The 10,517-nt window shown below is 35.4% G+C and overlaps 2 protein-coding genes across 2 annotated transcripts; both read right to left on the bottom strand.

Annotated features, from left to right (window-relative positions):
* Positions 1 to 637: 637 nt before the first annotated feature.
* LOC130939860 (SNF1-related protein kinase regulatory subunit gamma-1-like) lies at positions 638 to 3,449 on the bottom strand. Its single transcript, XM_057867925.1, has 7 exons — positions 3,195 to 3,449; positions 2,507 to 2,738; positions 2,245 to 2,429; positions 1,750 to 2,019; positions 1,577 to 1,659; positions 1,294 to 1,488; positions 638 to 1,212 (listed from the first exon to the last, which is right to left on the bottom strand). Exons 1-7 carry the CDS (start codon positions 3,447 to 3,449, stop codon positions 897 to 899), a joined length of 1,536 nt encoding a protein of 511 aa, XP_057723908.1. The 3' UTR covers positions 638 to 896.
* A 1,341-nt stretch (positions 3,450 to 4,790) lies between these two features.
* On the bottom strand, positions 4,791 to 7,946 carry LOC130941455 (glucose-1-phosphate adenylyltransferase large subunit 1-like). The gene is made up of 13 exons (XM_057869962.1): positions 7,519 to 7,946; positions 7,272 to 7,406; positions 7,035 to 7,205; positions 6,813 to 6,905; positions 6,654 to 6,737; positions 6,512 to 6,567; positions 6,264 to 6,357; positions 5,962 to 6,147; positions 5,784 to 5,864; positions 5,561 to 5,647; positions 5,364 to 5,468; positions 5,113 to 5,280; positions 4,791 to 5,000 (listed from the first exon to the last, which is right to left on the bottom strand). The coding sequence occupies exons 1-13, from the start codon at positions 7,729 to 7,731 to the stop codon at positions 4,899 to 4,901; spliced, it is 1,575 nt and encodes a 524-aa protein (XP_057725945.1). The 5' UTR covers positions 7,732 to 7,946; the 3' UTR covers positions 4,791 to 4,898.
* Between the last annotated feature and the right edge of the window lie 2,571 nt (positions 7,947 to 10,517).

Below are 10,517 nucleotides of genomic sequence, written 5' to 3'. Positions count from 1 at the left end.
AGAAAAAATAAATTTAAAAAGAAAAAACAGAGAATGAAAATTGAAATTATGATATTATCAAAAAAAATAGAACGGCTCAAATGAAGAGAATCACACTCTTGATGAGACTCGATGATGATTCATAATACATTGAGAAGAGAAGATAATAAGATACGATGAAGAAAATTCAACGTGATGAGAAGTGAAAAAAGCACGATACAATGAATCAGGATTGATAATGCAACTAGAGTGATTTGAATTTTTGATTGAGCATTAGATGAGTGTGCATCTACAAAAGTATTTACTGGAATTAAAAAAGTGATTCGACGCACAGGTAACATATGAGATGAGTGACTAATTTATATCAGACTTGTATATATATAAAAATATAAAAATACACTATGATTGATTAAATAACTAATTTTTGTTTTATAAACAGTGTGTGACCCTACGAATAATAAACTAATAATAATAATTTACGATATTGCTAAAAAAAAAAGTCAAAATTTACTTTATTTAATATTAAATAAAATAAATTTTAAATATTTTTGATTAATTATTTTTTGCTACCAAACATTTTTGAATAATTTAATGGTAGTAAGGAGGACAAAAAGTAAGTAATGGATGAACTTGGCCTTAAAATAATGTGGTAAGAAGTTACAATAATAAAAAAAGGAAAAGTCTAGAAGACCAGCAGTTTTGTTGAATTTTGGCCAGCATGTAACCAGCAGAGGAAGGTGAGCCATTGGATGAAATCTCACACCAATCTCACACCAATCTCACACCATCAAATCATCATTGATGGCTAATTGATGGCTAACAATCACAAAAATTGCTGGCCCCTTAGCATTGCTCATAAAAAAAAGGTTCCGTTTGGCGAGGGAGGCAAGTGGGGGCATTATTGGCATATTGCGTCGTCAATTAGTATTACTTGAATTAGGAACAATAGTTCCATTTTTAACACAACAACCACTCTGTTCCAACGCCAATTCGAAGAAACCACCTCCACCAATGCTAGAATCCACGCACGGTGGTGCAAACTGCAAAATAATGTCTCTCAGCGTCACTAAACCTGCGACTTGTTCCTTCTCATTCACGAGAAAGCTGAAACTGCTGTTCCTCTCAATCATGTGCTCCATTATTTGCTTCATTGTTTCGTTTTCCCTGTTGGTTACTGCTGGTTCCATTCTTGCTTCACTCTCCATGTGAATGAATTCTTTCAAAGTTAAAACCCTGTCATACAACAGCGCACAAGCCCGCGTTTTTTCACGTTGAGAAAGTAAGAAAAAGAAACAAGACAAGTTTTGTACTCACGTTCTATTTTTGAGGATTTCATCACTCTTCAGGAGATGATAAACGTCACTGTTCCTCACATTACCCATAATCTTCTTAGTTTGTTGATCTACAACTGCAACTGCACAAGTATTATGGTTCTCCCATAGCAACTTGAAAGCATCTGCAACAGTTTGGTTCCCATATACACAAATAGGAGGTTCTTGATCTTCAACTCTGTGGACCAAAATAGCAACATACAACATGATGGACCAATCCATTTCACTTAAAGAAGCATATATGCGTGTAAGGACTGTGAGAGTACCGCAAATCTGAAAACTTGTTATCTGCAATGCTATCGAACCACTGTAGTCCACTCGATTGAAGAAGAAATTGGACTAGAGCATTCTAGCACAAAGCCAAACATGCCCTTCATCATCAACCATAAGTATCTTAAAACAAAATTCACAGCACAAAAGTAGGGAGATAGATACATACCTGTGTAACAAGAGCGATGAGTGTAGGATCAAAATGCTTTTGCTGAATGACTGGTAAAACATGGAGGCGATGTTTCGAAAGAAGCAGCAGCGCGTGCATAACGGAGTCATCCATGCGCACTGGGAAATATGGTTTCCATAGGAATGACTTGGCCAACTCGCCAATCTTGGTTTGACCAATCTCATGAATTTGCTCTAGAATGATGGAGAAAAACCCACCGCTCTTTATATCCTTTTGCGTGGGATTTTCCATCATCTTCTTGTCGTATTCCTATGACATTCTATGTATGAGGGACGAAGAGAGCAGATATGTTGGGATTAGTGTTTTATTTACAGTATTAAGTTTATTTATGATTATTTACAATTCGTATACACCAAAATAATAAGCACTTACGAAAAATTTCCGTATAAATAATAGGTTAGTTAATTTTAGAATTAAATTTATCGAAAGAAAAATATTTTCTATTACTAATGAATGAATGAGTGAATAGGCTACCCGGAGACACCAGAGAACCATGCTTGGGAAATCAATGAAACCGATGAAGCGATCAGAGAATCTCATGGTAGAGCAGCCCTCTGATTGTAATACATGATCATCCACAATGACTGCACCCAACACGTCCTTTTCGTACAGCATATGAATCGCGTCTTTTAGAGTGTTTTCAGCTTTCACTTCCAAAACTAATAATAATTCCTAAGTAAAGGATACATGGTATTGTATTGCTTTCAAACAGAACACGCATATGAAGCTAAAGTACCATGTGAATCTGTTATGCCGGATATAGAGCCAACGGGTACGCGATCAAGAAATTGTTGGAGTGCTGAGGCTGAATCATGTTGTTTCCGCTCACCACTCTTGTTGAGGAATGAGCAACTAGCAGTGTGCTCGTTTTCCGACAGGCTCAACACCTCTGATATTCGCCTTGATTGCATTTTGCATATTCCACTCTCACGCTTCCAATCACCGCCATTTAAGGGGCCAAGATTACTCTTCAAAGTTCAAACTTTTATTCAAAGGCAAAAGTAGTACGTGTCAATCTTTTTAGTGCAAGTTACCCTCATCATGACACGAGGCATTTTTATGGCCATTGAGAAGCATTCACGTTTCAACCATTGAACTAATCGCCTTTTCATTATAAAAAAGCATTTCATAATGTAGCGCTATGTGGATATTGTGCTATAGAATATGGGATTCCGGCAAAGATGGAAGAGTTGGGTGAAGGAGTGTGTGAGTATAATCACTATGTCAGTCCTAGTGAATGGATTACTATTCAAGTCGTTTAAGATAGAGAGGGGCCTAAGACAATGAAATTTTTTGTCTCTTCTTCTGTTTGTTTTTGTGGTGAATGTGCTGCACAGGATGTTGGGAGAAGTTGTAAGAAATGTGCGTATTACTCTTTTACTAGTTGAGAGAGATCATATTGAATTGTCACATCTACAATTTACGGATGACTCTATCTTGTTTTGTCTTCCGGAGACAGACAATTGTGAATTATAAGAGGTTGTTGCACTGTCTTGAGCTAATGTCGAGTTGAGCATCAACTTTGATAAGTCGAATCTGATCTCAATTAACTGTGAACAGGAGTGGGTGGAGCAGGTGTGTGGCCTCCTAGAGTACAAGCAAGCTGTTTTACCTGTTAGGTATCTCGGAATTTCTCTAGGAGCGAACCCGCATTCGGTAAAGACTTGGAAACCAGTCATAGATAAGGTGGAAGAGAAGCTCAGCTTATAGAAAGCGAAGGTTCTAAACAAAGCAGGCAAGCTAGTTCTTATTAAATTGGTGTTGAATAGCCTGCTGGTATATTACCTTAGCCTGTACAAGATGTCGAAGGCGGTCGCTGACAAGTTGATTGCCTTACAGAGGAGATTCCTGTGGTGTAAGGAGAATGGTAACAATGGTATACCTCTAATGAAGTGGGAAGTGGTTCAAGCACCTAAAAAGGCTAGGAGTTGGGGGTCGAGGATGCAGTGCTCAGGAACACAGCGCTGCTGTTTAAGTAGTGGTGGCGGTTTTTCAAGGAAGATTGTCCGTTATGGAAGAAGATTGTCTGTTCGTGTAACAATTTGAATCATAAGGTTATGCTTTTTAATTAGACTCTATCGGTAAAAGGTGGCCCCTAGAAAGACATCTGTCAGTTGAATATAAAAGCACATCAGGTAAAAGAAAAAATTATTAGTGGGCTGGCAATGGAAGTTGGTAATGGACGAAGGACACTATTTTGGGAAGATAACAGGGTCTAGGGTGGTCCTTTGAAAGCGAGTTTTCCAAGGCTCTTTTCTGTTTCAAACCAACAAGAATTTGTGATAGAGGATTGTGGGTTCTGGGATGGATTAGAGTGGATTTGGAATTTTCATTGGAGGAGAGAGTTGTTTCAATGGGAGTTGGAACTAGTTCACCAACTTCATGATAGGTTAAGACCAGTGAAGCTATCAGCTGACAGAGAAGATAATCTTGTTTGAAAATTTGATAATAAAGATATTTTTTCTACTAACTCTTTTTTGCAGGTGTTGCAATCGAAGACTCTTTCGGAGGAGATTACGAGTTATAGCTTCACAAGTTCGACCTGAAAAGAGTTGGTTCTACCTAGAATTGAGTTGTTTGGTTGGTTTGTTTTAGTGAGTAGAGTGAATACTAAAGAAAGGTTGAGTAGATTAGGCGTAATTCACCAGCATGATACTATTTATGTCTTGTGTAAAACGTCTGGTTGAGATGTTTTCATAGAGTTTGGGCTATCTCAGAAGAAGTGGCTGACTGGATTCTTTGTAGTTATTTGGAACGTCTGGTTAGAACACAATAACAGAATTAGGTAAATGTTGATGTCATACAAAACAGGACGTTTTTTAGCTATAAGGAGTGGACTGATATTGATTCTACTGGTTGTTGATAGCAATACCGGAGATGACATAAGATTGTTAACCTTTGTGTTTAGATTTGTTTTTGTATCTGTTTGTTTTATGCTCCACTCTCATGTGTCGAGCTTCCTTTGTTTCAAAAAAAGAAAAAAAAAAGCATTTCATCAAACTACTTAACTTGAACGCATCATGATTTTCATTCATTGCTTTTATTATTAATTTTACATGGTAGGGAGTGGGGGAAAGGGGAAGCTTCTATTTACATGTACAGCAGCACTACCATCCCCCAAACTCTGTTCATATGACGGTGCTATCTTGTATTGTTGCCTTTTCCATTACAACGGTGATTCCTGATCGAATGTAGAACCCATCTGCTGACCTATCTGCTTCTTCAACTCCCTATACAGAGAAAGCAATGCATTGGTTCGGTTAGGCATATACACACACACACACACACACACACACTGGACCGGAATAACTGCTAAGTGATCAAAAGGGTAGCTATGCTTACTTCTCTGTTTGCAATGATGACATCTTTCCCGATCTTTACATTCTTGTCAATAATGCAGTTCCTAATTTTGGTGTTCCTTCCAATCCCAATTGGGACTTTCCCTTCTGCCATCAAAGAAGCAATTTCGGCTTCTGTTTGGTAATAGTCTGCTCCCATCATTACAGTGTCCTGTAAAACATGGTTTCATCATAAAATGAGTGTTGTGCTGCATGGACTGGACCGTCCTTGGTCAAGAATTTATGGTAACTTACCTGAAGCTCAACGCCATAATCCAACCGCGAACGTTCACCAACAATGGAATGTTGGACTGTAGATTCTCTAAGGAAACATCCGTGAGAGATAATTGCATCCACAATCTGCCAAAGAAAAACTCAAATACAATGAGAGAGAGAGAGATCTTATGATGATGTTTTTTATACTTAAGATTCTATAAGATAGACTATTGTACCTTGCAATTCTCAATCTTTGTTGGTGGTAGGAATCCTGGAGATGTGAAAATGGGTTTCTTGGGATCATAAAATTCGAACTTTGGATTCTGCAAGATAGTAGCACAAAGCAGATATTAGCTCTAATAAACTGAACTACAACAAACAAATTTTGTCATTCTAGCAGGCTCATTGTATCGCAGAATGAGGATAAGAAAATGAGAAAAATGGCTTGGCCAAACCCACCTCTTTGGTAAGAGCAAGGTTAGCATCAAAAAAGGATTTTATTGTTCCAATGTCTTCCCAATAGTCTCCAAAAAAGTATGACTGCAAAAATTCAACTTTACATTATTAGCTCCTGATAAATGGTAGATAATGTTCCTTGTAGAATGGATAGAAAAACATTTCGTAGAATTTCTCTTACATGGACATTGTAATCCTCCACGGCTGCAGGAATGATTTCAGATCCGAAGTCATTGGATGCAGGATATCTCCATTTCAGAAGATCGAGTAAGACATCTGTTTTGAATACATAGACCCCCATAGAGGCAACGTATGGTGACATTGATGCATCTTGAGGTGACAACCCAAGAAAAGAGGTATCTACATGCTGCAAAGAATCAAACATAGATACAAATGAAAGTTTAAGATTGCAAGTGATGCCCATATAATCTGTGTATGTTTTAAGTCAATACTAGCAAAGCTTTGCCATGTTAGGTGCATTACCATTGCTTTTAGATCATCATCCTTTGGTTTTTCTGAAAATTGAATGACTCGGCCTGTGTCATCTACTTTGACCAGTCCATAATCTGATGCACGGCTGAACAGAAAGCAGGCAAATGGCAATTAAACAGAAAAAAAAAATAACAAATTTGGAATTTTTATTTTGAAAAAAAGTAGTTGCTTATATTCACTTTAGAGTGAAATTTAAGTAAAATACTTGTATTATAATAGCAGCAAAAGACTCAAAATACCTTTCTCCCACAGCAGCGCAAGAAACTGTGATATCAGCATTTCTATCAACATGACTCTGTTTATTTGTTGTAGACACATCAGAAAAGTTTGGAAAATGATATGAAGTAATTATGAACCTGATATAACAATCTGAATATATACCTGCACGAGATCCATGTAATCCATTCGGTATAGATGATCTCCGGCCAAGATCAATACATTCTCAACATTTCTGTTCTTGGCATCCTACAAAAAATATTCTATTAAAATACAAAGAAGAGAGGGCATATAATCAATTGACAAATAAAATCAGTTCCCCACCTCAAACACCCATGTAAATTGCCTCACAGCATCTGCAGTTCCTTGGAACCAATTCTTTCCAGCTTCTCCTGGTGTTTGAGTAGCAGCCAAAACCTGTTTGGCACTTAGTTGAATTTGATTAGTCCTCATGAATAGAAACAAACTCTAGTGGCTTCTACTTGTCTATCAATAAAAGCTAGTAGAGTTGCCGCCCAATGTCCATGTTAAGGGGTGGTGACATACCTCCACAAAGCCATCCCCAAAGCTGATGCCATTTCCAAAATAGGTGCGTGCAATGTGACGATTTAGAGAAGCAGAGTTGAACTGTGTCAGCACAAATATCTTGTTAATGCCACTGTTGATGCAGTTACTCATTGGAATATCTATGAGCCTGTAGCATCCACCAACAGGTACCTGCAAAATGCACACAAAATTAACGTTGTACCGCCAAGATTAAAAGGGTAAGATTGTTGCGCTTACAGCAGGGGTTGCAGCTCGTTTGGTGAGAGGAAAAAGATGAGCCCCTGATCCTCCTCCAAGTATGATGGAAACAACATTGTTTGGGTCAGCCCCAACCTTTTTCTTAAGGAAAGATGGCACTTGTAGTGTCTGATTCTGAAATTGAAGTGCATAATAAAAATAAAAATGCAGCCAAGGAAACAAAGAACATAATTCTACAATCATTCAAAAGAATAATCTTTTTTTCCCGTTCCAGAACTGATCATACCAGGGTTTGTTTGGTGGAATTTTTTGAAGTAAGAACAGCAGAAACACCGCCAGGCTTGACCCACTTGTGGGCAGCTTTAACGACACAGAGGCTGCTATTGAAGCTCCTTTTGATTCTTTCACCGAAGAAGCCATTCTCTTGATGAAAGATATCACCTTTCTCTGTGTTTGGTAAATGGGTATTGGCTTGGAAGGTCACACATGCAGACGCCATTGCAGAAAAGAAACCTCCAGATGAAACAAAAACCAAACAAATGAAGTAGGAAGAGTTTGATACAACGAAAAAATGGGGATCCCGAGAAGCAATCAGAAGAGGTAATAGTTAAGAATTTTGAAGGTAAATTATTGGAGGGAATGTGAATGTGAACGATCGAGTGGTTTTGAAGGCTAGTAATGGCTGCCTTTATTGGCTTGTGAGCCAGGGAGAGAGACCCTAATTTATTATGACTAATGAATGAATGAATGACTTATTTTTATGATATAATACGGTTGGGGAAAAAAATCTTCTGGTTTTGGTAACGCGAAATCCCCTAAAAGAAAAGACAATAGTAGAAAAATAATGAATGACCCGTATTGATTGTTTTTTCCACTATAGCCCATGGCTCTGAATTCCCTTAGTCCAATTTTCTAGGCGTCTCTTACACATGGCCAACCCATTAACCGACGAAATGCAATGCCATTTTCGTATATAAATTAATCTTTATTCTAATTCCTACGGTTGTTATTTGGTTTTACTCGTTCGCGTGTCACCATTTCCATTGGAAAGTGGGGTTTGTACATGTCACATGTGCAAGTATGCAACAGTGCATGCTAGCTAGAGCTATGCATTGATAGATTGAGATTTTTTACTTTTGTTGAGCTTGATTATGAACCAAGCTAATCATATGTTAGATGTAAGATTGGTTGTGATGTTGATTGATATTTAAGTTAAAAGTTTTTTTTGTTATTCATGTTATCTTTCGTTTTAATATATTGTCATATGAATTCTATTTAATAATTAATGGTTGGCTAATAGATGGTAGGGATCACAATATATAAGGTAGAATATGATTTAGATTTAATTTTAATTTTATTCGTAGGAACTAATTTTTATAAAAAAAAATATATTAAATTATTAATTAATAATTTTTTATTGTTAAAATTTTTTTATATTTATTGAGATATTTTTAATTCAACATCTATTTAAAACATATTTTTTATATAAATATATAATATATCTATATAGAGTTATTGCATGTCCAAAGTAAAATTTAAATCCTCCGCACTTATTTAACTGAACAAATAAACTAATCACTTGATCAATTTAAATTAATTATTTAAGTTAAAAATTAGTTATTTAACTAGACGAATGTATATGTTTAGGCATATATGTTAATCCTTAACACAAGTATAATCATTTTCATCCAACCAGATAATTTATTGTAAAAATGTTTGATAATAAAAAAATCAGTTAAAAACAATTATAATTTATCTTATTTAGTATAATGCATGAAATTAAAATAAAGATTTTTTCTTAATCTTAATTTTATTTGAAAAATATTTTTATTATAAAATATTTGTAATCAAGCAATTCAATTAAAACAATCAACTGTTTAATAAATTCGATAATACTAAAAAAATAAAATAAACCGTCAAATTTTATTTTATTTAATATTTAATAAAATAAATTTATTTAATAAATATTAAATAAAATAAATTTTTATTATTTATTTTGTTTTCTTAGTATTATCAAATTTATTGAGCGGTTAATTGGCGTGATCGAGTTGCTTGATTGCAAGTATTTTATAATGGAAGTATTTTCAAAATAAAATTAAGATTGAGAAGGAACCTTATTCCAATTCCGTGCATTTGAATTGAGCATTTGAGTTGATCATAGTTCGATTTTTTTTCCTATTTTAATGTTTTTGTCCCGGTGGGGCCCAAATCAAGTCGTTAAAGTGAGTGGGCCCATGATAGTATCTGTGTTAGTGTGTTTATGGTTCTGGATCCCCTGCAACCCACCATCCCATGCATCACTAATGCTCTAACTGGCGACCTTGATCATTTAGCACGGTTGAATACAAAATTTCAAATAGTTGAATAATTAAAATTAACTAATTAATAGATTTTGTTGAAATAAATTTGGATTGATCGATTGGTCACTTCATTTGTTCGTTTAAATAAGTATTGAAGATTTAAATTTTGTCCTGTGCATACTGTAACTTATTAGTCAATAGTAAATTTTTAAACAGAGCTCAAATTAATAACAAATTAGTCCTTAACTTAAAAAATAATGTGGTTAACCAAAAAAATAAATTTTGTTCGAAATTAATAGGAGTTTAACTATCTTATTAGTATATTTTATTTTTAATTTGAATTGCATTGGATTCAAACTATATAGTTGACAATAGAATAAAGAAAAGATGATGGTAATGGTTAATTTTTTTTATTATGAAAGTAAAAGTGGTGATATACTTTAACATGGTAATTTTTGGTGTTTTTTAAAATTGTGGAAGTACACAAATCTCTGAATCCGATTTCTGTACTTAAAATTTTTTAATTTTTTTAACACAAATCCCTGGACCGATTTGTGTACCTCTCACAAATTCTTGGGACCGATTTGTGTACCTCTCAGAAATCGGACAGTCCGATTTCTGTACTTCTAGAAATCGAACAGTCTGATTTGTGTACCTCTAACAAATTGGACGGTCCAATTTCTGCTTCTTTAGTTAAACGATCCCACATTTAAATATAACACTCCAATAATCCACATTTAAAAAAAATATCACTACCACTCCAATATTAAAAATAAAAAATTCAATGGTAATAGCTCTGGGGAGAAAGTAAATGGTTGGGATGAATGAAAACAATGAATGAATATACGAGAATAATATGAGGATCGCGTGGAAGGAGGCATGGGCCCATGATGGAGGGATGGGCTTCAATGCATTTTAAGAAAGAAAGAAAGAAGCACATGGTTGGTACTTGGTAGTCATTTGAAGAGTGAAGCACCACCGTACA

This window comes from Arachis stenosperma, chromosome 7, assembly GCF_014773155.1.
Source record: "Arachis stenosperma cultivar V10309 chromosome 7, arast.V10309.gnm1.PFL2, whole genome shotgun sequence".
NCBI classification, from domain to species: domain Eukaryota; kingdom Viridiplantae; phylum Streptophyta; class Magnoliopsida; order Fabales; family Fabaceae; genus Arachis; species Arachis stenosperma.
The sequence above is the reverse complement of the archived record's forward strand: the minus strand, read 5'-3'. Positions and strand labels throughout refer to the sequence as shown.